We start from the raw sequence: 26,861 nt of genomic DNA, 5'->3' as shown, positions 1-26,861 counted from the left end.
CGAAATAAATAAACCGATTTACACAAAAACGAGTTGAATACAACATTTTATTCTTCGAAATAGACTCAGCAAGGCTTAAAATTGCTTTAAATTTGTTAAAAATAATCTGACGTTTCGTACTAATTTCGTAATAATAATAAATAATACATTCTCTTTCTTGTTTTCTTTTTCGTATTGTCAAAAAAAACCTTTCCAGATACCAACCCCTAAAATGGACCCACCCCCGTGCGTCCAAAATGCAATGATGAAACAAGACAAAAAGCCCTTCACCTACACCCCTGGCGGAATCGACCTATCTGAGATAAAATCTCCTCGAATGGCCCGACGAATCGAACGCAACGCCAACTACACCGGCGCCCCTGAACCCCCAAGACCACCCCCACAACAACAACCCGTGGGCCCTTTACCCCCCTCAGCCCTTGCAGCAATGCAACCGCAAATGCACGTCCAAGTTTTCCCCACCGGACCTCCACCGCCACCCCCAGGCCCCAAATGCGCTCCTCCACCGCCACCTCCACCACCCGCCAACATCCCGCGCCCACCCCCACCCCCACTCGAACCGCTCCCGACGCAGAAAGTCGTCACTTCGGAAAACCAAGTGCTGGAAAGACCAGACATGACGAAAATCATCCCGGATAATCCGATGGCGTTGTTGAGGAAAACTGGAGGTCCACAGACCAGGAGTACCTTCCTGGATGAGATTTACGGGAAGGAAGGAGCGAAGAGTCCGCCGGGGAGGCAACAACAACAACAGCAATGGTCACCTCCTGTACAACAACAACAACAACAACGGTGGCCACAGCAACAACGGTCGCCTCCAGTGCAAGAACCACCACGGTACCAACCCAAAATCATTGAACGGAACCAACCATCTCCCCAGATTCAACCAGAACCTCCAAAATATCAGCCCAAGGTCATTGAAAGGAACCCAAGTCAGGATGAGCCAGTGGTTAAGACAAGTACCGCCCATTTGGGCTCACTTTACATCCCTCCAGCCAATCAACAACCCAAAACCGTATCAAGTCCTTCCCCTCCTAAAAGAGACTCCCCCCAAGTTCAATCCCCATCAACCCCCACGTTGAAAGAAGCGCCCAAACCCTGGCAGAAACAACCCAAACAAACGGAGGAACTCCCTCCATGGGCCAAAAAAGACCCCCAAAACAACCAACCAAACGTTGTACATGTTGTCCAATCTCCCCAACCAAGCGATCAACCCCCAAATGTTGTCCGTGTTGCTCCAAAATTCCCCCCACCACCGAACGATCAACACCCAAATGCCGTCTACGTGACTCAACCTCTGGTGTTTCAACATCCAGGGCCGAGGGTTGATGGCCAGGGAGCCATCCTTATACCTGTACAAATCGAGAGGAAAGTACCAACAAAACCTGCAACCCCCTCCACTCCCGGAAACGAAAGGTAAAAGTTCCACGTTGTAGAACCAAGTCTAAAATTTGTGTAGGAATTTGAACCGCCAACAAAGCTGGACGCCGCCCCAAAGCAACGCCTTCAAGGTCATCCAGAAGATAACGCAAACTGACGGTGACGACGACAATGACAATGCGGTTGTCGAACACGGCCCGCGATTTCCGCAACAGTTCCAACAACCCACCGAGCAAATGAGGAAGTTGAAGTTGTCCGAAGGTGACAGAGAGTTGATGAATCGATTCAAACAAGGTAAATTTTCCGACAGGGGGGATTTTTTCAACGAAGAGGAAGACCCGAGATACCGAGGCGGCGTTATACCATCACGAGTGTTCCGAATTCTTGACGAAAGTGGTACTTGTGATTTTTTTCAAAGGTGTCGGGTCTACTCTTTACTGTCGCCCTTTACTTTTGCTTACGCTAACTCGCTACTCTCTTAGGTGTTGACGATGATACGTCCCTTCATAACGAAGTGGACCCGAGATATCGGGGCCCAGCTATACCGTCAAAAGCTTTCAAACTGCTTCAATCAATGACTGACGGAGCTCCTGATGCCACGGGTACGGGGTTGAAGCTTTGGGAGTGTCTTAATAGATTTCTTGTTTTTCATGCTTGGACTAACTAATTTTCTCGTTAAGTAACGTGTGACCTAATTGGTTTTTTCTAGTTTCACGTGGGACACCTCCCGGAAATAGGACTCCTCAAGTCAGGACTATCCCCATTCAGATTGAACGTAAGTCAGGCCAGGCCTTGGAAGTGTTTGATTGTGAGTTCTAGGTGACGATGCACCGAAAAACTACGTCCACCCCAGCGAACAAACCGTTCCAGAGCCCAAGAAATACACCGGGAGCTCGATACCAAGCAGGTCGTTCAAGATCCTCCAGGCCATGACTGCGCCTGATAGTTGTGGTAAGTTCTTGTAATTGTAAATACCAACAGAACAGTCAAGGAAAGAGCATGGTACTCTCATTCTCTAGTCCAACTAACTTCATGAAAGTGTATTTTTGACTGAAGCCTACCCCGAAAACACGAAAATTATTTTGTTGTAGCCAATGCCAATGAAGTAAACGAACACTACGACCCCTCCTCGTATAACCAATGGTACGACCCCAATTACCCCCTCCCTCCCTACTGGCCCGACTATTACTATTACTATCCGAAAGAAAACGATAAAGACACTCCCGTCCCGTTCTGGGGGTACTACCCCCCACCATCGCCCTACCCCTTCATGCCACGACCAAGCAAAACGCCTGATCTCGAATCAGACCCCGAAACTGCCAGAAACACGCCACTGCCATTCTGGGGGTACTACCCCGCCTACTACCCTAGTACCCCAAGCCGGGAGGTGGAGGAGTACTACAGCGCCCAGGAGGGGAAAGACGTGGGGGTACCCTACCAGTACCCCTACTGGGACCCTTACTATTACTACTACGGGTACCCCCACATGTACTCACCGTACCCCTACTACGAGCAAAGCGAAAATGAGGAAGTTGGGGGTTATTCCTCCACTGACGAAATGGCCTACTTTAGCAAAAAATTAAAGAACGAACGGGAAGAACCCGAGCGTGAAGAAACCAAAACCCCGCAAGTTCTCACAACCCCGACTTTACCACAGCAAAAGAGTGAAGAAACGGAGTCTGAATCCTCCGATTCTGAGTCCGAGACGGAGGTTGAAACTGAAGAAGAGAGGTTTCAACCAAATGGTCTCCAAACCATCCGTTCCGTCAAAGATATCAAAGTTTATGATGATTCGGATGAAGAACACAAGTCGGATGAAGATGATTCGGTTTCGTACATAGTTGACGATGACACAATCCCGCACCAGTTGAGTGTCATTTATGAAGAAAGCGAACGCAGCGACTCCAAACGCGAGTCAAGTGTGCTCAGTGATTCGACAACGATTGCCGATAAGAGTGAAGATGAGGAGGAAGAAGTCGCGGTTAGTGTTAAACTACCATTGAAGATTCACGTGGAGGTGACCGAAAACGAAGAAGTGACAACTGTGACTGTTGGCGAAAGTGAAGAAATGATAAGCGACACTTTTGCCGCTTTCACGATCAAAACACCTCCAGGAACTGGAGAGGAAACCCAGTCTGTGATTTGTGCTAGTGATGATAATGCAATTCCAAAAGAAGAAGAAGAAGAAGAGCAAGATTGGTGGGGGATTTTAGGTAAGGAAGATGATTACGTCCCGGTCAGGTCTCGCAAAAGTGAACCGGAACCAGAAGTGGTTCAACCGGAAACCAAGGAAGACGATGCAAGTTCTACTAGCTCTAGAGATAGCAGCTCAAGTGGGAGCTCATCAACTTCCAAGAAAGAAGTCATTGAAGATTCGTCCGAAGAATCGGAGGAAGAGAGTGACTCAGATGAGGAACAGACCAAGGAAAAGGGCGAACCTGAACCGTTATCGATCAAGGAACGCATTCAAGCCCTTAAGGAAAGTATCAACGCCAAACGCGAGAAATTGAAAGAAAGTGAGATTAAAACCAGTGTCAAGGAAAAAATCTCAGCGATTGAAACCGGTGTTTGTAAACCAACTTCGACCAAAAGCAGCGTCAAGTCATTTGAGGAGTTCAGTGAGGAGGAGGGCGATTCTGGCGTGACCTCAGACATGAGTCGCCACATTTCAGACACTGAGGAGTTTCCCGAATTGAGGAAGATGAGTCGCTACCAACGTGCAGCAACCCACTCTAGACTCTTCAAACTGTTGCAAGAGGAATGCGAAGGAGAGGAAGACGATGAAGTGGTAAAAACCGAAGATAAGAAAGAAGAAACCGTCATGAGACGCGACCAATTGAGTCTACCACTCAAAACCAGTGACGAAAGCTTTTCCTCAAGTGCCCTAACATCGCCCGGATCCCCAGTCAGTGACCGCCTGGTCACCGAACTGATCCAAAGCATCCTCAAGAAGAAGAAAGGCCAGATTTTCCGAAACGTCCCCAAAGAGAAGCTCCAAGCCGCCGCAAAACGCATCCTCCAGGAGGAGTTGGACGATTTTTCCACTCCTGACAGTAGTTTCCTCTCGCCTTTGCGGACCAGCACCGAGAGTTCGACACCTGCCCAAACCCCGCAGGAGTTTTACAACGATTACAAGCAATACTACGACAGTTGGAGCGACGCCGAGCGTCTGTACGACGAAAACTACGACATTTTGCCGTCCAAGGCCTTCAAACTCTTGCAGGAACACTCCGGTTCGAACAAAACCGGGGCCATAGCCGGGCTTTTGGCCAAATGTCCCAAAATCCTCAGCAATAAAAACGTGCATCAAGAGCTGATGCGACTCATTGAGGAGTCCCCAAAATCCCCATCCCCTTCCCTTGAACCCAGCGAGGTCACGAGTGCTTCTTGATCGAAACGAGGAGGCGGATTTTCGAAATTGTTTTAACCGGACCCGGTTTTGCGAGAGGTACCTACCACAATTGGTCTTATATTTTTGCCTTTTTTCTACTGTACTACCGTGTAGATTTTTATTTTGTAGCGTTTTTATTTTTGGTAGGCTTTGAAACGCATTGGTCCAGTAATCTAGGGGGCGCGCGAGGAGGATGATAGATTCCTGGATTTGCCAATGCTCTGATCGATTATCTCTATGGAGTAAACTCCACCTTTGATTAGTTTAAGTGGTTTTATTTGCATTTGACGAGTCACTAGTTGTCTAGTCTGCACTTTTAATCAATTAACACGCGAGGCTTTTAGATAGTGACCGGATTTGTCCCCGAAAGGTGTAGTTTGCTTATAGAGATTCCCTAACTAATTAATCAGACGGACTAATCGGCATTTCATACATTGCGTCAGCATGGTGTTTGCGATGGTTGCTGTAACGATTAACTCTTTCAGACTAAACCAACAGTCACCGTTTCAAATGCAAATAAAATTCCCGGTTTTGGGCACGAAACCGCCCCGAGTAACACGAGTTCTTGATTTTAGGTCCCGACCAATCAGACTTGTAATTCGGACACGGACCAGATCTCCGCAACACCGAAGCGTTATTTTTGCTGTTTTGCTTGCCGCAGACGCATTTTCATTTGACAAACTCTTTTATATGAAAGATTAAATACCCCAATCGGTTCTTTGTAAAGTTAATCAAGTTTTGCAAGGATTGTTGTTTTATTTCAAGCTACTTAGGTAAATTTGGCAACTTGGACAAAGCACTTTCTTGCTGTCGTTGTAAATAAAGTGCCTGTTATTGTATACTTACCACTGTAACATATTTTTAAATAAACATATTTAATTAGTCTGCACTTTTATTGAGCACCCACTTTTGCGAAACGTCCCTCAGTAGGTCAGCACGATTGCTTCAGCAGCAAATTTCCTCTGACACGGCAATTCCCAGCCAACTGTTCGTGCAAGTGCCACGCGAAATGGTAAGTTTTTGGTTATTTCTCCCCAAAAACTAATTTTCTCTTTGAAGAGTTTTGGGCACGCTTTAATTTTCCTGTGCCTGCTTTTGCCCGCTTTCGCCGCCCCTGATCTCCCTCACACCTTGGCAAGGATCAGCGAAGCTAGAGCTAGAGCAATCGCAAATCGGGCGAGACTTCGGGCAAACTCCGCCAGGGTCATAAATCAGGTGCGGAACAATCGCTCAAAACGCCAGGACCAACATTTCGACAATGAAGAACCGACTTTTGTCCACATTTGCCCAATGGACGACGAAAGCCAGGCCAGGAGTGCCGAAGACTCGGGTGAAACTCTCCCAGAGGGGCCATCAAATGAGGAAAATCACCTGGACCCCAGCTCTTCGCTGAACCAGGCTCTGGACGAGCTGATGGAAGCCCGGAGGCTTCTGGACCGGTTTGAGGGACAAAGGGACGCAGAGGCCTATCGCCACTTCCACGTCCACCAACACTCCACCATCCATGGGCATGGACAATTACCTCTACCAACAACCCAGGTTTTGCACCCAGGCTTGCCCGAAACGCATGGTCTTAACCTAAACTTTCACCAAACCCAGGGCCTTTACCCGGGCTTGCCCATCGTCAACCATGGGGTGGTACCGTCCCAAATCGCACCCATCCATCCCGGGATGGGCGTTTTCCAGACGAGACTGCGGGAGAACGACCAAGATGATGATTTTCCAGGTCCCATGATTGATTTTGACGAAGAACCTGGAGATATGGACGAGCAACTGGACAACGAACTTTCGCCGTTCGACCAGTTCTCGGGCGAACGTGAGGCGAACCCGACTTTGCACCACAAAAAAATGAAGTTGAAGCAAAAGTTGAACCAGAAATTTAATAATTACGGACCTCCCCCACAGTATTATGGTCACTATCGTGAAGCTGAAGAACGTGAAGCTAGTCCGACTTTGCACAAAAAACGCAAACTGAAGCAAAAACTTAACCAGAAGTTTGGTCAAGGTTACCCGCAGTACTACGTCCCTTATCGGGAAGTTGAAGAAGAAGGAGAAGAAGAAGAAGAAGAAAGGGAGGCTAGTCCAACTTTGCACAAAAAACGCAAACTGAAGCAAAAACTCAACCAGAAGTTTGGTCAAGGTCAGGCGTACCCCCAGGTGCAGTACTACCGTGAGGCCGAACCCCAACAACCTGGGGACCTTTTCCAAGACACTATCACTTCCCCTTATCTTTTCGACGTCCCCAACCGGCGCTTCAAAGACTACAGGCGTTCAGCGGACCAGGACCTTGACGCCCTTCTGGGCGTCCAGCGCCAGATCATCGACACGATGAAGGAGAAGGCGCAAAACGACCAAGACTTGGACTTTCTGACCGACATCAGCAACCGAACACTGAGTTCAATCGAAGACCGGCGAAAAAAAATCTCAAAACGTTCCATCCCCCTAACCCGCCTAATAAGCGACCCGAACGTGCGTCTGGACGTCCCAAAGACCTTCGAGAACTTTGGCACGGCCACCAAGCACGCCTTCGAGGATGAGAGGGCCCCCATGTACCACCTGAAGCACCTGGTGGGGTCGTCCAAAAACGCCCTGCTCTCCGCCATGCGGATCCCGCCCCAGAACATGATCATACCGTCGGATTACGAAGTTGTGAGGGCGTCAACACGTGGGGGAAGCACCCGTGAAGACGACTCTTTTGGCAACACGTTCAAGCGAGTGGGGGAGATGGTAAGGGAGAGTATAAGGTCGGGGCAAGAAACGGTGGCCCACATCAGCGACGCGGCCCACGAAGCCCGCAATATGCTCAACACGGCCCGACACGGAGCCCCCAGACTCATAATCCCCTATTCCCAAATCCCAGCCCTTCACAAAGGCCCCCGTAAGGCGGTTCTGATAACTCCCAGGATTCTGGACCTGGCTGAGGACCACACCGCGCGAAAATCAAGTGACTTGCGACCGAACTTCCTCCGCCTGGGCCACTTGATGGACGCCGTTGGTTTTTCCAAACCACACGCAAAAAATCTGGACTTGGAAAAAATCGTTTTCGAGCCGAAACGTGTCCATAAATACAACGATGAGATAGTTGAGGCTTTGAATACGCTGGAAGACGCCAAGGTTTCAGTGGGCGCCAAAAACCTGAGGGACCTTTTGCTCAAAATGCGCGACGAGTTGACCAACGTGGTGGCGGAAGAGCCCAGGAAGAAGCACAAGAGTAAGAGGAAGAAGCAGCAAGAGACCAAAGAAATGGGGAAGTTTATCGAGACTTTGTTCGACGGGACGCAGGAGGAGAGAGTTGGGGATATGATGCTTGCGCCTGAGCTGCTGCGCCCCTTCATGGGGCGGGCGTCCGACAGCGACTTGCACAATTATTTGCGCGAAAATGGGGATGAAACAACGCCCAAAAAACACTTCGAGGAGTTGAAAAACTCGACTAATCCCGATCTGGGGTATGTTTTAGGTGCAATTAACCCGCTTATGTTGGAGAGGATGTTTAATCAGACGGTTGAGGTGAATTCGGGGCGGAATGAGACTGTGGGGACGGCCATGGGGTTGAATGGGGCCATGCTGAAGCCGTTCATGGGGCAAGCCCAGAACCAGGCAGTTGAGGATTTTTTAGACACGTATAACCATGACCCCAACGATGATTACGTGGAAGAAATAGACGAGTAGTTTTTTTTTTATTTTTTATTTATTTTGTTTAGGGTTTTTTACAAAAAATGTTAGTTAGTGAATCTGATCCTGTTGTAAGTGGTGTAACGGGTGTTTTGATATGGTGGTCTTGGTCTTCGGTACACCGGAGCTGTAAAAATGAAGTAATCAATAAAGTTGTTACGTAATTGCGTCTGTTTTATTTTATTATACAGCGTGTCCCACACTTTAATATCTCAGTTATTTATTAACGGATTCTTATGAAATTAAACACAGATGGTCACACAAAAAATTAACCAAAGAAAAATCTAAATTATTGTTGTTAAACACTTGATACAAATTTTGAAAGTACAGGCTATCGTCTTTTGTTTTCGACTTATAAACAAAAGTTGACATTTTAGCGAAATCTTAAAAATTCATATCTTCCTTATTATCAAAGATACACATTTGAAATAAAATCATTGTAGAGGCACTTTTTATAGAGAATTTATTAATATTATCAACAATTTTTTTAGCCATTCGTTTAGCTGTAATAACAAAGTTTTATTTTTTTAAATAGGAATCATAGGCGGCAGTGATATTTTTTAAAAGCATATTTTTTCTGGTTTACTTATTTCTCATCTAGTTGTGTGATTCATTATTTTTAAATTAAAAAAAAACATTTCGTTTTTTCTTTATAGTAGGCCATGACAAAAAATTTGGATTTTCAATTAAAACTATGAAAAATATATTACCTAACAACTGTTTATATATTTATAATCTAATGATATTTTGAATACTAATTAATTTAAAAACAGCATAAAATATTAGAATTAGATCAAATTTTTGCATTTAATAAAAATTGTTTGTTTTTAGATTTAAAATGACAAGCTTATATTGTCATTCTATTTTCTAATTAAACATGAAATGTCGGAAAAAATATTAATTGTACGATTGCCTGTCAGTTAAATTTTATTTTACAAAAAAAATGTCAATCTAAACACTAAAATCAAATCCCCTGTGGTAAAAAATACATAACAATATCAACGCCACCTTTATTACACTTCACTAAATCATAAAAAAGTGTTATCAAATGGTAGTGACACATTGTTTTCAATTTTCTGCACATTTTTATGTAATTAAAATCTGCGACGATCGTATTATTTGTTCAACTGAAATTAATTTTAACATAGCTTATTTTTATAATAAATTTTCCATGGCCAACTACTCAAAAAAAAATATATAAAAAACATATAATTTTGAGTATACTCAAAAGTATATAAAAATATCAAACTGTATATATATTGTTCAGAAAAAAATAATCTTTTCGAAAATGTCATAGCCAACTACGATATTACTTTTTTAAGACTTGAGTTGCTGCAATAATTGGATTTTAATCTATACCTTCTAAAAAATTTAATAAATTTAACGAATTTTCATAAAAATTTGTTGCAAAATATTTGAGATATCGGGCTCGAAAATTTTAAGTGAGACACCCTGTATAGTGTGAGGAATTTCACAAACTTTATTTCACGATTATTAAATTTTGAATGTGATATCTAGAGTAAAAAGTTGGTGAAACTCACTCGCTTTGTCATCTTCCCAGAAGATGCGCCCACGGCCTAACCAGCCTATTAAGCTCCTTGTTAAACTGCCTATAAATCCTATTGGGGTTAAAATCCGCCAAATCATAGACGAAATTGCCAAAAATCGGGTTCTGGGCCACTAGATACTGACCGGGTCTGTTGTAGTGATCTGGAACAACAGGATCGTGATCCTCATGAACAGGTTTCTCGTCATTATAAATAACATCATCAGGGTCCTGTCCCGTGGGCTTGGGCGTGGTGATCATGGGTCTGCTGGGCGCTCCAGCCTGCGCCATGGACTGACTACTGCTGAAAATATTGCTAAAAAGCCCGTTTTCGAACAAGGAGCTGATTCCTTGACCGTTGAAAAGCCCGCCTTGTGGTAATAAAGAACCTAAACCTTCGCCGTTCAGAATATTTTGGGGGATCAGCGAACCTAAACCTTGACCATCGGCGAAAATACCTTGGAATTGAGACTGAATAAAACTGATGCCATTACCTCCGAGAAGGCCGCCGGTCGGGGGGTGGCCACCTCCAGTGGGGCGGTTACCAACTGAAAAACACAAATGGAATTGAATCAATTTAAGGGGAAAAAACGAAAAAACTTACTGCTTTGGAGGACTCCCGATAAAATGGGCTTTTGGGGGCCGCCTCCGCCATATCCTCCACCGGTTCCTCCTCCTCCATGTCCGCCACCCCCACCGCAATTAATATTGTAATTGTAATTGTAATTTACGTCAACGTATTGGAAGGACCAGTCAAAGAAAGTTCGTCCTTCCGGAAGGCTTCGGCCTCGACAAGGCCGCCGTTTTTTCGAAATACGGGACTCTGGGTCCTCTTCAAATAGGGCTTTGTCGTTTGGCGGAATGGCAAAAATTAGGTTTGTCAAAACCAGAAGAAATAACTAAAATTTAGGTTCAATGGTAGTTAGGTAAAACAAAGACTTACGATTTTGAGCAGCATGGTGTATCGGTGAGGTCACTCCACTAAATGGCAAAGAAAGCACATTTCAGGCGAAAAGTGAGAGTACCTAACACTGGATTGCATAAAAATTATGTCATGGGGGTACTTAACTACGCCAAGACGCCAAAACGGTCGTTTCTCATAAAAATATTTTTTTTTCAAAAAGAGCGAGATTGGGGATTCCCAGGATTTTCACGTCGCATTTTTACAAAAACATTTTCGTTGTTTTAACCAGTTTAGGGATGGATTTGGTTTACAAAGGGGGCGAAATCAAAGACATTTTTTCGTATCAAAATTTTTGATAGTGAGACAATCAGACGGAACGAAATAATCGTAACAGGTGAAAAGTGTGTCAATCCCACGCTATTATCTTTTTTTTGGTAGCTTCCCACCGACTTTTCCTAATTTGCAAAGCTTGCATAACGCTCCGGCAAAGTGAAAATTCGATCACTTTACCAGGAATTAACTTTATTGAATCGTTTGACCCGAAAAATCATGGAAAAGCACCGAAATAATAATAAAATAAGCGTAATAATAACACTAGTTTACAGAATCTTAACTGAAAGTCGTCATTCCTTATAAATTATGAGGCCTTAAGTTCAAACGAAATTATAAAAAATTCATCACCTCATCGTCAGATTTACGAAATAAGTAACTAATTAGGAAACAAGTGTAACTTTTAAATAACCAAAGAATAAATTGAAAATTAATGCTTTTATTGTGTTATTTTGTATTTTTTGGGTCAGTTTTTCCCATAATAGTCCAACAATAATGTCCTAACATCTTTTCATCCCAGAACTGTTTGTCCCAATTTTCGAAAACTTTCAGGTCTTGATGAAAACGCTCACTTACGTTGTAGGTTTTTCGAAAAGAAGTCGAAATGTGAATCAAATAAAGGTATTTTAAGAGACATATTTACGCCCATCTGCTGATATTATGCAATAACTCAGCCTGATTAGTTTCAAAAAAAAACAAAATACAGCAGGAAAACTGTTTTAGATCTTCTGAGAGAGATCTTCCTTTATTTGCAAATGTAAATGCGTTATTTTAGTTTGATCATTTTCAAGTTATTGAAGCTTTTTTTGCTCTAATATTAATAATAGTTACAAAAGTTTTGTCGTTTCGATTTTCATTTAAGAAAATTTTCACAAATAAAGTTACTCTCTTTTATGGCAAAAAAATGCGCTATTTTTGTATTAAGTTTAATTCAATTTTTTTGTTCTTTAATATTAATAGTTACATAAAGTTTTGTTGTTTCGATTTTGATTTGAGAAAATTTTAAGGAATTAAATTACTCTTTTTTTGCTAAAAATAATGTTGTGCTATTCTTATGTTAATTTTGATCATTTTTAAGTTATTTAAGCTTTTTTTAGCGTTAATATTAATAGTTATAAAAAATTTGTCGTTTCGCTTTTGATTTCTGGAAACTTTCACGAATCAAATAACTTTTTTTTGCTATTTTTATATTAAATCATTTTCAAGTTTTTGAAGGTTTTTCAGCTTTAATATTAATAGTTACAAAAAGTTTTGTCGTTTTAATTTCGATTTAAAGAAAATTCTAACGATTCAAAGTACTCTCTGAATACAATCACTTCCGCCAAGTTCGGAAAATCTTAGTAGGTAATGAGTTCAGAACGCAACTTTAATAATTTATATAAAAAAAAACATTGGTTTAAAGACAAAATTAATTAATTAGAAGTAATTTTTAGAGCATAATTTTTTACCAAAAAATTGCCATAAAATATTTAATAACTTGCAAAACTAAATGGAATTTTGAAAAAATATTACGTGAAAAATGTTTAGTTGTTTTTTTAAACATTTAATAGAGAAATCTTGTTTTTAATAGCACTGTAGTTTTGTGAAAAAACTTTGAGCATATTTTCAGTTTTTGTTCAGTCCGAACGTTAAATAATAATACTGTATAGGGTGGGGTTCGTGCAGATAAGGGAGAAAATAATTTTTCGTTGCAAAACACTTTTTAAATAATCATAAAAATTCGAGGTATACAAAAGAAGTAATTAATGGTGAATTATTTAATTCGTTTTTTGTGGAGTAACTTGAACACAAACAAACTCACAGCTATTTCTTGTAGTAGCTGTAATAGCCATAACACCCGGGCCTGTACATGCCCATACAGCCGGAGCCATAGCCCCCATAGTAACTCCCATAGCCCCCCGTGAGCCCGCTGCCATACAGCCCCCCGTAGTATCCATACGGCCTGTAGCTCATATAGCTGCTGTAGTATGGCCTGTACATGCTCCCCGAGTAGCCATAATACGGCCAGTATGAGCTTCCATACCCGAACCCATTGTACCCGAAATTGCCCATGGGACGGTAGTAGCCATAGCCCCCGTAATACCCGGGGTAAAGGGACGAGTACCCGGAAGTGTACCCTTGACTGTACGAGCCATAAGAGGAGGAGGTCTCCGAACTTATCAAGTCTGAGTACCCGAGGGCGTAAGCGTCGATTTTAAGGACGGCTGTTGCAAGGATCAGGATAATGGTCTGTAAAAAAGTGGTGACGTCGTGGTAGTGATGGGCTGGTACTTACAACTTACAACACCTCGCATGACGTCACACTGGTGGTACTGTGGCACTATTGGAGGAAATAAATCGTGCGGGATTATCGGGATTGAGATTATATACGGTGATTTAACCTTGTCTTCTCCCACCTGGCCAGTCCTTAAAGTCGTTGACTTGACCAATGAAAATTGGATTTTTTTGTAAATATGTATCGGTTTTACGGCAATGTAATATTCCGATATGATCGGACATGTGTTTGGGTAAATATTTACGCAAACGTAATATTTTACTATGAAGGAAATAGTATTTTTTCAAAATTGGAGCAGGAGTGTTGTCATTGAAGTGTTTATTGTGAGCCGTAATTATATTGTTAAGTGACTCAATGTAATTATTGAGGAGATCAGGAAAATTGATACGCAATATTGTATTCTTGATGAATATTTAAAGTCGCAGCAAGATGTTTGGGGAAAAGAAAATAACAATTTCTTTTGCAAAAGATTTATTGAAAAAGTGGATACACGTTTAATTTGACAATTTTATTCACGATATTTTTTAATTCAAAGAATGAAATATACAATTTTTTTCTTTAAACCCTTCTGTCTGGAATACAAAATGCAGTCATTAAAAGACTTATTAGCACAGAATGATGATTGAAATAATAACAAACGCAAGCACGTCAAAGAAAGACCTTGGATGCACTCTGCAGCGGAAAAAATATCAATCGTTTCGGATTAAAAAAAAAATTATTGGATAATTGATTTAAATTTGGCGGTCACTAAATTAAGGGTAACAACATACGAAAAAAAAAGCCAAATCCCAAAGTATGATTTTTTTATTAAAGAACAAAAACTTTGAAGAAATAGCAATTAAATACCGTTTAGGTCTTTGTAATTAACTGTTTTTTGGTATCAGTATTACTGGTCACTATCGAATTGAGGTGCCCCGTAATTTATTTTTTAGGGTGGTGGTCCTGCATCAAGTCACTTGATGTTAACGAATTTATTTAGTAACTGTCAGTTGATTTATGGGTGATTTTTTCCTTGTGGACTTTAGTGTTGTGTTTATTTATGCTTTTTTACTTGGATTTAACTTTGGTAAGTCCGTTCTTTCATTATTTAGAAAAAAATCCCGCGCGTTCGGTGTAAAATGCACAAGTATACGCTTAGCCAACAACTCTTCATAAGTTAAATCTACATTATTCTGGCTCAACAAACAGCAAATTGTGCCAAAATTGGGGAAATAACGAAATTGTTGATAAACTAAAGCATTATTTTGCTTAAATTTTCATGAGTCAAGTGGCCACTTTTCGATTTTGCGAAGTTGGCACCCTTGAACCAACCTACTCGACGTTGAAAAAACTCAAGTAAAGTGACGCTCTTCTTAATTTTTCACCGAAATCTTTATTAATTTAATTGAATTCTGTGTTAAATGAGGTAAATGAGGTATGTGCATAATTGTGTTTTTCGTCGCGGATTCCTGGCTTCAAGACTCAAGGTAAGTGCATTTTTAACTAGTTTAAGACCAAACTTTAACTTTTAATAACGCACTTTTGCAACTTCCTGTTCGTTCCGTAAACAATACCTCATTTACCAAAAATCAGATTACATTACTTGTTATGCTTTCACTTGTTTTTGTTCGGAACACAAGAAAGCAAAAATTAAAATTGTCTCATTACAAATACAAGGCTTGTAATGAAAACAGAATGATTCATCACGTGCTTGTAGTCCTTATGCAAACAAATGGGCAAATTAAACTATGCCACAAATCAGCTAGTTGCGAATTTAATTAAAAATAATAATTCCTGACATTGATTTTTTCTTGTCATAAAGAAACGGAAGTAAACAAGTACGAGACAATTCAGACAATGGATTATGTAAAAAGCGCCAAACAAGTTAATTTATTACTTTTATTAGTGTTTATTACAAAAAATGATAGTGGCAACAATCACACTCCGGTGTATAATGTGTTGCCTGCCCACCCGGCGCATCACCACCTGTCACCTCAACATAACCTAGATAAACAAACCGTCAAAAAAAAACGACCGACGATGCTTTTCAAAGTGCTCGAAACGTTCATAATGTACGTATTAGTGTGCGCTTTGGCCTTTGACGACATTTTCGTCGATGGAAACGACTCGCAAGAGATGATAGAGCAGGGCCGGACCCAGTACCAGCTTCTCAGGGAAAAAGGCAACCTACCTCGGTACGGCACCTGCTGGAAAGGCGCCCTCGAGCACGTGGAAGACGGCTGCAAGAACCTCTCCGAAGACACCCAGAGTGACATGGCCTTACACATAACTAACTGTTTTCTTGAAATGTCGGGCCATGAAACGTACAATTGCGAATTGGACAAAAAGCCAAACTTGCGAAGCATTTGCATTAGTAGTATGTCTGATCGGGCGTTTCACGTCTATACGGAGTTCTACACACACGTGCAGAATATCTGCTGGTTTTTGCGTGGCCAGATTTGGTACGAAACCATCAGTGAGAATAGTTTTAAAGTGGGGAAGCGGTTAGAAGAGTCGGCTAAAAATCAAGAAGAGTTGCTGGAAGCACAGAAGGAGAGTCTAGAGATACAGAAGAAGGTGCTAAAGCAGGAGAAATTGCTAGAGGAGGTGTTGGGCGATTTGTACGTTTCCACAAAAGCGCATCAGGAAATTTTGGGTGTTTTGGCGCGAAGTGTCGCCAAGTTTCAGACGTGGGTCATTGGGGAGGTGTCCTGGTTTGACTCGATTGTGTTTTATGTGATTTCGGGATTATTCGTTTTTATGTTTACGGCGATTAAGCGCACGGCAAGTGCCCGATTGCCACTTTTGATGATTTTATTCGCCAATTTGGTCATTGAACGTTTTATTTGCTATTTTCTAGTCACCGATGACGCCTTAGTTGATTCGAGAATTTTATACGACGCGATTTATTCCTACATTTGGTATTGTCGCTACTTTTTTATTTTTTTGTCAGTTCTTTATTTCTTTTATCACTTTTATAATTACAAAGACTTGATGCTTGAAAACAATAAGTTCCTCCAAACTATCAGTAAACAGAATACGAAAATTTTAGAACTGTTGCAAGGTTTTAATAATAATTTTCGGGAGCGGACGCCGAAGAGTGATATTAATTTTATTAACGAAAGTCTGCATTGTAACGGGTTTTTAAAAAAAAGTAACGTTGATTTTGATGAGAGTGGCAGCTCCACCTATTCTGAAAAAATAAGGGGCAGGCGAACGTATCTAAAAAATTTAACCGTGACTGAAACTCATAGTCGGTATAACTTACGCAGTAAGCAAAACACGCCTGATTTAAATTAGTAAAGTGCCTGATTGTAAATATTTGTAATTAATTGTTGACGCTTAGTGTAAATACCAAAGTTTATTTTAACCCAACCTGTGCTCAAAAATGATTCTCTCTTGAAATCGTCTGTAAAGAAGTGTCGTTTGTAATATTGGTTGCATGGACTTCAGATTTTCGTAATACAGTAGAACGTCGATCATCCGAGTTTTTTGTGCAACTAATATGGAGGATTTCCAAAAGAAATATTATTTAAGTTACTTAATTGTATTTATTAATGAATAAAAAATTACAACAATGTTTTATCGAAAATATATTCAAGCTCGCAGTTTGGCCAACTGCGCCTCTATTTCCTCGTCGGTAAGGCCGCTGCTGGCTTTGGAGGTTTCCCCGATTTTCCCTTTTTCCGGTAAAGGCGCCCCTGCCATTTTCCCGCTTATCTCGATACCGATTTCGTCCAGAACCTGGCTGATGATGTTATCACTTTCCTCCTCATCGCCAGATTCGGCCAAAATGTCATCCAGTGACTCATTAACTGCAAAAATAATTTGAAACAATTAATATTAGAAACGGGAAAAACGCACTCATTTCATCAGTCATTTCCATTTTCGTTGACTCTCTAGTGAAAGCGTTCACATTAGCTGCAATTTGTTCAGGTTTCATGATACGGTTCATGTCTGACATTGTTTTCCCAGCTACGCCCATGGCATTTGCCAGTTTGACGTTAGCCCCCATGGCTTTATTTTGCGCGGAAATTCCCCGAACTTTACTAGTGGCCGAATAAGATCTGTTCTTTTGTTTGCGCAATTGTACGAGTTGTTTTGCCAATAATTTGCAACCTTCATTGTTGCCTTCTTTTGCTAGTTTTTTGATCTCTGCTTCCTGTAAACACAATTAAGTGGTTTTTCTTCTAATTGGAAATTTTTTCTACCAATTTTTTCTCCTCTCTTTCGAGTTCTCGACGGTCCCGTTCTAAATCTCGGCCCACTTTCCGCAACTGTCGATCCACTTGACGTTGCTCCTCTAGAATTGTTTTGGTCAATTGATTGCGAAAAATCACTTACTCTACCTTTAGGGTCAGGTTTTGACCAAAAATTGAACATTGACATTTTCGAATTGTGCTATTGATTGTGACTCATATCTTAATTTGACGTTTATTTAAATGTTGACATTGACAAGTATGAGGTTATGTAAAAAACATATTTTTAAATATAGAAACCTGTAACTCAGCTAAAGTAATCTGCGACTTATTTACCGAAGGGTAACATTAGGTGGCGCTCGGATCCTCAACTTTTAACCGAAGGGTTAGTGTAACCGTAACCGCAAGTTTAACTTTTTAAACTGAACACTTGAATAATTACATAATTACTTAATTCCACAATCTGGGTTTTATGTTTTGTAATAATGAGTTCGTCGGTGAATTCCCATTTATTAAAAAATCCGTTTTATCTGTGTAATAGTGGCAATTTCGTTTATCTAATTTTCGAACTTAATGAGACGTAAAAATCCGCCAGATTTATTCCGCGTTTTTAATTCACGATTCGTCATGAGAGTTGTTTTAGCTTGTTTTTTTTTGCGCCGTCTTATGAGAATTAATAACGCGTTGAGGACGTGCCAACATTCTCTTTCCGAAGAAATAATCCGAAGCATCTTGCGTAAAGTAATAAAACTGGTATAAAACTAGGGTTTGCTTTTTGAAACTCATCAAGGAACTCGTAGGGAGGCAGGGATTTATATACGTGTCCCGGGGGGTGTGGGCCATTAACTAACCGCCAAGACTCCGTTCATAAGTCATGGTAGGGGGTGTGACAGGGCACGTTGCGTTTGGATTATTCTAAAGGAGGAAAGTCTTTGAATTAAATGTTTTCCGATTTTTTATTCTATTAGAATCGTGCACTGGATCCATACAAAGTCACCCTAGACTTATAAATCAGAAAAAGTGTCACGAAATTTGCAGTAGCCTCCAGTTACGCCCCACAAAAAGTCATCAATATTCCACAATGGTCTTGACTGATTCTAAGAGGATGCGCAAACATCTGCCGGGAATTTGTAAGGCTGGGCTCTTTTTTCGCAATTTATTAAAAATTGCACAAGATAAAAGGGAACAATTTCGCGTTGTGTTCCTTTGGGAGGAACACAGTTCCAATTTAAATTTGCTTTGAACTTTTTGGTAATAAGAGGCGTGAAATCGTGTCTTTGCCGCGTTTAAAGAATCGTTACGAATTCAATAACAATTCGAGAGGAACGAAGGAATTTTAATGTCAACCACACGCGAGTCTTTGTGATTTTAATCATCCGGAGTTGAGTGATGACCGTCATTCCGATTTTATGGTGTCCGGTAAAGCGACATACAAAAAGAAGTCGTCTTTGCCCGGAGTTTCACCGATAAATCACCTTCAAAAATTCTAAAGACTGCGTTCTACATTTATTACCATTTTTATTTCGTGGTATTAACGTTTTTTGTTTGCCTTGAACTTGGATTAGTGCATTACAAAGCGTCCTTTTCATTAGTGTGGGCGTTGAAATTACACAAAGTCCATCATCGGAGTGGTTCTCTCTAAAAGCATCATCGAAGCAGCGAACTCTTGAACTCGAAGATGGTACCAAGGGTGCGTCTTCTACGTACTCACAGACTTGATTTATGCTCTATTGTAACGTCATGTTTGTTTAAAACGGCACAGTCATGAAGGGGCCGGAGTTCGACGATATCGACACGTTAATGCGTTTATTAATGGTTTAAAATCAAGTTATCTAATAAACGATTTATATCACAATTGGTACTTTTTTAATCGTGGAATTATTTGAATTTCTCTGTTATTTTCAACCCCCCTTCATATGATTTTTTTGATGATTTTTTGTTTGTTGCTCTAAGTCTTACAATTTCCGAGAAAAACAGAAAAAAAGGTTTCCATTTTCAATTTTTTTATTTTCTCATTTACGGCTAAACTATTCCAAAAAGTGGAACTATTTTGATCCATACCTATGCAAAATGATCCGGGGAATCGATTGGCATCGAGAAAATTGCCAAATTCCCAATAGTTTTTTGGTTATGAATTTTTTAAAATTTTACCTATTTTTGCTTTTATTTGCAATTTTCTCGAAAACTGTTAGTCGGAGAACAACGATCTTTTTTGAAAAAGATAGATAATTAAAAGAGCTTTCCAACGATAATACACTTCATGGAGTTATCTCTAATAGTTCCGGAGTTATTGCTCGATAAATGTTCCGAGTACCCGAAATCGACCAAAATCGCGACAAAAATTGGAAAAATCAAACATCAAAAAATCGAACATATGGACTTTTTGTGGACTTTTAACAACTCTAGAGGGTTGTAAAGGCATATATAAGTACGAAAAACTATGATAGAACGAGTTTTAAAAAAATTTAATTTTTTCACTTTCTTGAAGGTAAGTGTACTCAGGAAATTTGAGCAAAAAAATTGAAAATTTTAACTCTCGTTAAATGTTGGTATAATACAGAAAATGAACCGCTGAATCCAATGGAACAAACCGCATTGCTCTACGACTTTTGGTTTTTGAGTTATGAATTTTTTTGTTGAATAAAATTTTCCACTATAGGAAATGCCTATCTTAATTTTTAGCAAAAACCTTTAACATTTTAACTCTCGTTAAATGTTGGTATAATACAGAAAATGAGCCGCTGAATCCAATGGAACAAACCGCATTGCTCTACAACTTTTAGTTTTTGAGTTATGAATTTTTTTGTTGAACAAAATTTTCCATTATAGATATTGTTTATTTAAAACGGCACAGTCATGAAGGGGCCGGAGTTCGATGATGCGTTTATTAATGGTTTAAAAAAATTTTAAATAGTGGAATTATTTGAATTTCTCTGTTGTTATCAACCCGCCCTCACTTTTAATTTCAACTTCGGTAGCCGGCTCGGGCCGCCAGGAGCCGCATCAATTTTACCTCAATGCATGGTCCAGAATGCATGGACAAAAAAGTCCATTACTATCGTTCATACATTGTTTTTTGGTCAAAATCATTCATTATATTGGTATTAAAAAAAGAATTCTTGCCCCATGGTGGCGGTGAAAATTGAAAAGAAGTCAAGCCAGGTTCGAAGAACGACTCGTAATGAAACTATTCATCCCTTGGCTCGTTCCTTTGCCATTAGGACAAAGCGCCCCTAACACATGCCCTTCATTTGTAAGAAGTTCCATGACCAAAGAATTGATCTTCGGTTATTGTGAGCGATTTCCAGGGTTCGGCCACACAAAGTAAAGTCACCGACCGATACATCTTACTCCCGTCATTCCCACTATTGTCAAAAATAGCGTGTAGTAGACCACAGATGGTATGTAATTTTTGATTCGGTCCAGTAGGAAAGGCTGCAACAATCACGTTCGCTTTGAGCGGAAGATGCTCCGATTTTAAGTCATCACGAAGTGCACGATTTTATATGCAGCGGAAAATCGACGTGGAGTTATTTAAACCCAACGATTTGAATTTCTAATTCTCAACACTTCAGGTGCGAGCAATTTATTAAAAAAGCTTATTAAATTTGTGACGTGAGCATTGATCATCGGACCTCCCCTCTGCGCTCCCAAACCTACCTCCACCTAATTGGCCATTATGTGACGTAATTACAGCAATCATCAAAGTTGGGCTTTTGCGCTAATCTCCTCAATTATATTCGAATGAAATGCATAGAGAAACGAAACAAATTACCCAAAGCCTTAGGAGCAAATTAATCAAGATTCCATCAAGCGTGAGATACATTTTCGGGCCTCCAGTGATATTTTTTTCAATTTTGAAAGGGTGGTCTAATGACAATCGAACTGTAACATATGTTTTCTTACTGTGAAAGGAGCCCGCTGAGAGGATAATTTATAGCCAAGTGCTCGTGAACAATCAATTACTAGTAATTTTTACTTTCGTTTAAAAATCGCAGCTCCGGTTCGATTGAATCATCATTTATCATCAAGGACGCGAATCGAAGTAATTAAAATTTAATTAGCAAGATATTTTATCTTTATTTGGCCGGAACGCGGATCGAATATTTTCTCTCGTAAAGTATGAAATGTCAGGGTTTGTAACGATTTTTTGTGTGAAAATCGTACGTTGTGTGGGAAAAGATGCGCAACACACCAGTAAAAATGATAAAATCGCGAAATATTTTTATTAAGGTGTTGACCTTATTTGCTTTCCCAACCAGCGGTGTGGGTTTTAATGAATTAATTGACGCGTAAACAAGAAGATTATGATATTGGCAGTGAAAGTGTGCTAGTTGGGAGCGCGTTGCAAATGAAAATGTTTGGTGGTCGTTATTGTCCCGAAAAGTCTTGATTAAATTTCGGATGGTTCTATCTTGAGGTAATCCTGGGCATTGTGTCGCCCACACAAGTTGATTCACCGGCATTGTATCGAATTCGACGCTTCAAGACTACTAATTACCCATTGTGGAATTGAGCCGAAACCGCCCTCGTTGTGAATTCAAAGTCACTCCGCCATAAATTAAAACGAGCATCACAGTCAGACGAACCCGAGAGAAGAGGAATTAAAACCTTGTGATTATTGTATTGGAATCTGGCGTCGTGTTGCGAGTAATATTCTTAAGACAGCAGGACGCTTCAAAATCGTAAAAACAATCCGAAGCAATCTAAAATATTGCCACTCGAAGAGAACCAGTTCGAATGGGCGCATCTGCCGGGATCTCCCGCCATGGGGTCCGAAATTACTTATCAACCCTTCGACGTGATTATATGGTTTTTTTGGTGGCATGGCGCGGAGATTTCCGAGCCATGTGTGCACGTCGAAAATTTGACTAAGTTCCGAGGGCCGCGGACAAAAGCCCGGTTTCTTTAGGGCTATTCTACGGCCATTATAACGATACCTGTGTATTCAAAAGAGCGGATTCTTGAAAGGTTCAATGGGAGGTATTTGCGGCCTGCACAGGAAAATAAACACAGACAGGAGGTTTAAGAAAAAATGAGTTTATTTAACGAGAATTAGGCTGAGAGGTTTCAAGTAGCAATGAAGGTGAAAAAACATTTTTTTGGGAGGACCGCGCTCAAAAAACCTGTGACCAATTTCCTTCAACTACGAACAGTCTTTGATTGTTAAAGATCTCCGCAATTAACTTAAGAGGCCGTGGATAATTAAATAGGATGATGTTTTATATCGGTATCTCCCAGGGGGGAGACCACCCGAAGTGTAAAGAAATCACCATTATATGGTCCGATTCAATGTGACCATGACTCGAATGTAGCGTTGTTGGGCGCATTGTCCATCAAACGTACCGTGTCCAAACAAAATATATCACGTACACTACAATTTCGGATAGATTTCGGCCCGATTATAATTACATAGTTGGTAGAGAGAATTCGGCCGCATCAGGTCCGGATCGGTGTTTTTTTCCTCTTGGAACATGTGTGTTTTACAACCCTTTTGTTTAGAGGGGTTTCGGTTATAGCCGAGTCATTTCCGACGCGATTAATAGTTTGTTTTAATTGCAACCCTTCTAGGAATAGCCGAGATGTAATAAAATTGATCTTTATAGCACGTTCTTACAAGTCATTGTGGTTTGATTTTTATGGGTCCATTAATTCACCATAACTCATTTCCGATGATAATTCTATTTAAATTCTTTTCACTTGAGCAATTTGCGATTTGGCGGCGATCGCGAGCCAAACCATTTTGGTGGAATATTCCTTTTAATTTGTTAGTTTTTCAACCACCAAAGCCGCAAGATTAAACAACCACTTATAGGTTTGCTCTATAATTAACGTAAATTGTAGTCCAGAATCTCCGAATTCTACAATTATGTTTGATGAGAAAATAACTTACTCGAACAGCCATTCTACGGTGTTTTAACGGACGGGACAATTTGTAGAACGATACATTTGTAAAATTTGAAATATTACGAGCTGGAAAATAATACACAAATTGATGACGGATGGGACACAAAAAAATCACATTTTTATTGTTGAAAAATCGTTATAAAATTCAATTTAAAAGGCACAATTCCAACAATTATTTTTGAAGTAAAAGGTAGAACTTTAAGGACGGGACAAAAAATCTTGTATGTGAAAATAACTCTAAAAAATTTATTCAGACACGTTTTTATTGTTACCGACTTTAACAATATCATAATTAGACAGTGCAAATTAATAATTATTGGTCTTGTTTAACGACGTAAGAAATTAAAGGAACATTTATTTTTCCAATAACGGACGGGACAGCAAAAGTTACGAAGATAAAAAAGTAATATTACTATTCCATTTACTTACCACAACAAAAAAAAACTCTTTTGTCGCAAAATACATTAAGTACAAAACGAATCTTGTATTTTGAAAGAAATTTTACATGGGTACTAAAATTATTTTGAAAATTTCGTTGTGGGGAAACAAACTGTGATTTTTTTGGGTAAAGGGCAGGAAGCCGTAAACTTGGAACTATCCTTTGGTGCAATATTTTGACAAATCTAAACAAACGTCTTCCTCAGCGGCCAAATCGGCTTTTTTCGTTCTCTATCAAAAGGTATCATCCGTGCGTTTGTACACAAACTAAAAAATCCATTCAGTGCAGTTTTAATCCGGCCGTGGCAACAAAGGGATGGTTAGCCCATTTATCCTTCGCCAGCAAGGCGGAAGCGGATTTTTTCCGCACATTACGCTCGATAATTGAAAAAGAAAATCGATTTTTGCATGCAGCTTGTGTCAATGTTTGTTGTTTAACGACCAGTTTTGTTGTCTTATCGCCGGTTTTCACACGTCTATGTCGGTTATTATTTTTTTATGATGTGAGAGGGTTGTACGTACACGTATAATAAGGTCTTTCTGTGGCATCCCGGTCAATGAATAGCCGGATGAAATCTCCAGACGTTTCGCTAAGCGCTCTTTTCAACTAGACCGAGGTATCAAAGCCTTGCTATTATTTCTATCAGACCGTCTCTAAGAGGTTTAAAAGATGCTGCTATTCTTTAAGATTTTTTATTCTTGTTTGATATGGACGCGATGAAAGGATTCAGGGACATGAAAGGTTTTTTCACCTTTTTTACTCGTCAGGCTTTTACCACGTCCAGATAACATGTGTTGCCTGAAAAACGGACTTTCACGCTGGATGATCGAAATTTTAATCAGGCTCCAGATGCGAGACGGGCGAATTTTTGGTCCTTAAATATTACAAAGTGGTTTTAGCACCTGCCGAAACCATCGACGTGATTTGCTAATTTTAAAATAAAATTCGTGTCGTGGTGGCATTCCAGTGTCAGATAAGGCGTTTGCTAATTGCAGGGGAGACAAGTGTCGCGTCGGTCATCCCCCGGGTCCGGAAGCCCCTTTTGTGTGAGATTGAGTGATTTTGGAAAGCGGCGCCGTAGTGGCGATGCTGTGATTTATCTGCATTTTACTGCAGACGTTAAAAATTACAACTAGCACCCGTTGATGGCTTTGTATAAACAAAACGTGTTTGTTAGATGAGTGGAATGTCCTTCGATGGTGTAACAACCAGTCGGGATAATCCGATTAAAATAAAGTAGCTTTTGGGTCGTCTTTCCGATTCTGATCTATGCTTCTGAAGAGACGAATCGGGATTTTTTAGGATTACTACCGTCTGCTTTTTATCGTTTATCATAATATTAAGAGACAGGTTTTGTTCTTATTCGGTACTTTGTCTTAAGACGCTTAAAATTCTTGAGGATTTCGGACCCGAAGGTAAATAATAAATTGGAGTTTCGCCTTTGAAGCAAGTTCAAGGGACGGAAGTTTGCCAATTAGAAGGGGGCTCAGGTAGGGCAATTTGACAATTTCGACGAGGTGACGCTTTTAGTGATGCTGTAAACGAGAAAGGATTGGCGCCGTACCTGTGCTAATTTCAGGGGTGGTCCACTTGTCACGAAATTGATTTATTTCACTTTACTAAAAACCGCAATTTATGGCTACCACATTTCTGGGTTTTAGCTACGATTCTCGAAAAAAATAAAACGTCAAACATCAGAATTTTTCATTTTTCCTGTTAACCTACTTCCTGTTTATCAAACTGTATCAACAAATTGTATCAGCTTTAAAGTGGCACTTTTATCAGATTATTGTACGTCGATTTTGCAGAAAGTACGATAACTTTTATAATGTTTATATTTGTTGCTACATTTTCTGAATTCGTAGAAAAAAGCTGTACTTTATTTGTAGTCGTATTCAAACCCACTCCAATAAATTTTCCCGAGTTTCAACATTTGAGATGATAAAGTTATAAAAACTTTCATTAATAATTATGAAAACCCACGGGTGTGTATTTATGAGTGTCTCGAGTTGTCCCGTAACTTGAAGCGCGATTAAGCCATCCATATTTTGTTTAAATTAATTAAAAGATCGTTTAAAGGAGATAAGCACGCCACACCTACACATTTATTTTTTTCCTTTGAAAAGTCACAATAGCCTCTCTGTGTACCCTAATCGAGTTTGAAAGCTGAAAAGCGGCACAGAGGAACATTGTTAACTAATTACCACGAACAGATGGATCATTTTGTCCAAAAACAGAGCCTCTTAGACGAGTAATAAATAATTATGAGTTTAATGCACAGTGGCTGGCAGTTAACATTTATGCATCATCGTAGTTATCACATCCACTCTTGTTTGTTTAAATTGGAAGAGTTCACATGGTAGCAGAATAAATAAACTAGAACATTATGGGAAAAGACGGGGATTTTTCGCACAAAAGGCTACATACTCTGTCCCCACCCCACATCCGGCTCAAAAATCCATCCCTTCATCTAATTAATTCTTTGATGGCTCTTCCAGCTTTACAAGCTCGTAAAAAGAATCTAAATCAAAGTTGTGTGTTTACCAAGTTGGAATTGCTTGTTGTGATCGGAGTTCGTTCAACTCGTCGAATTAAGGGGTTAGCGAGATTATCATCCGGGTGATAACACGGAATGATTAATTTTGAAAGAGAGGATGTTATTAGTTACTTTTCGGCCCGTTTATCTACGATCTTGTAACTTTGACTTCCTCCAGTTTTCTTGTTATTTGGCTATTTTAACTATTTAAGACGGACATAACTTTGTGTATCATTCACTTAAAATCATGGGTGAATTCTACAGGTTTTTTTATTACTTTTTGGGTTTTATCGCGGATCAAGG

General features: G+C 40.2%; 5 protein-coding genes across 7 annotated transcripts in view; 2 read left to right on the top strand and 3 right to left on the bottom strand.

The window, feature by feature from the left end:
* The window catches only part of LOC100142606 (uncharacterized), a 33,812-nt gene extending 25,204 nt beyond the window's left edge, over nt 1-8,608 (top strand). The window contains exons 3-10 of the mRNA XM_015982832.2: nt 197-1,416; nt 1,460-1,674; nt 1,863-1,982; nt 2,090-2,155; nt 2,200-2,331; nt 2,472-4,768; nt 5,655-5,783; nt 5,831-8,608. Of these exons, the coding sequence (XP_015838318.1) occupies nt 197-1,416; nt 1,460-1,674; nt 1,863-1,982; nt 2,090-2,155; nt 2,200-2,331; nt 2,472-4,768; nt 5,655-5,783; nt 5,831-8,440 (6,789 nt within the window). The 3' untranslated portion in view covers nt 8,441-8,608. The remainder of the gene's footprint in view (nt 1-196; nt 1,417-1,459; nt 1,675-1,862; nt 1,983-2,089; nt 2,156-2,199; nt 2,332-2,471; nt 4,769-5,654; nt 5,784-5,830) is intronic.
* Nucleotides 8,411-12,581, bottom strand: LOC103314099 (BPTI/Kunitz domain-containing protein 2). 3 transcript variants are annotated; one of them, XM_015982911.2, is made up of 5 exons: nt 10,933-12,581; nt 10,594-10,888; nt 10,484-10,537; nt 10,136-10,153; nt 8,411-8,570 (listed from the first exon to the last, which is right to left on the bottom strand). In XM_015982911.2, exons 1-5 carry the CDS (start codon nt 10,945-10,947, stop codon nt 8,491-8,493), a joined length of 462 nt encoding a protein of 153 aa, XP_015838397.1. In that variant the 5' UTR covers nt 10,948-12,581; the 3' UTR covers nt 8,411-8,490. The 3 variants fall into 3 exon arrangements, with proteins under 3 accessions (XP_015838397.1, XP_008197266.1, XP_008197267.1); XM_008199044.3 differs by having other exon boundaries at nt 9,985-10,537; nt 10,933-12,205; XM_008199045.3 differs by having other exon boundaries at nt 10,136-10,537; nt 10,933-12,169.
* Nucleotides 12,582-12,965: 384 nt separating this feature from the next.
* Nucleotides 12,966-13,660, bottom strand: LOC103314100 (keratin-associated protein 19-2). The gene is made up of 2 exons (XM_008199046.3): nt 13,506-13,660; nt 12,966-13,452 (listed from the first exon to the last, which is right to left on the bottom strand). The coding sequence occupies exons 1-2, from the start codon at nt 13,515-13,517 to the stop codon at nt 13,027-13,029; spliced, it is 438 nt and encodes a 145-aa protein (XP_008197268.1). The 5' UTR covers nt 13,518-13,660; the 3' UTR covers nt 12,966-13,026.
* A 1,766-nt stretch (nt 13,661-15,426) lies between these two features.
* On the top strand, nt 15,427-17,065 carry LOC107398550 (uncharacterized). The gene has a single exon (XM_015982936.2). It carries the CDS (start codon nt 15,518-15,520, stop codon nt 16,775-16,777), a length of 1,260 nt encoding a protein of 419 aa, XP_015838422.2. The 5' UTR covers nt 15,427-15,517; the 3' UTR covers nt 16,778-17,065.
* CHMP2B (Charged multivesicular body protein 2b) lies at nt 17,006-17,972 on the bottom strand. Its single transcript, XM_008199047.3, has 4 exons — nt 17,827-17,972; nt 17,689-17,780; nt 17,342-17,639; nt 17,006-17,292 (listed from the first exon to the last, which is right to left on the bottom strand). Exons 1-4 carry the CDS (start codon nt 17,864-17,866, stop codon nt 17,075-17,077), a joined length of 648 nt encoding a protein of 215 aa, XP_008197269.1. The 5' UTR covers nt 17,867-17,972; the 3' UTR covers nt 17,006-17,074.
* Nucleotides 17,973-26,861: the final 8,889 nt, after the last annotated feature.

This window comes from Tribolium castaneum, chromosome 6, assembly GCF_031307605.1.
Source record: "Tribolium castaneum strain GA2 chromosome 6, icTriCast1.1, whole genome shotgun sequence".
NCBI classification, from domain to species: Eukaryota; Metazoa; Arthropoda; class Insecta; order Coleoptera; family Tenebrionidae; genus Tribolium; species Tribolium castaneum.
Note: the sequence above shows the minus strand (reverse complement) of the source record. Positions and strands in the feature narration are given on the sequence as shown.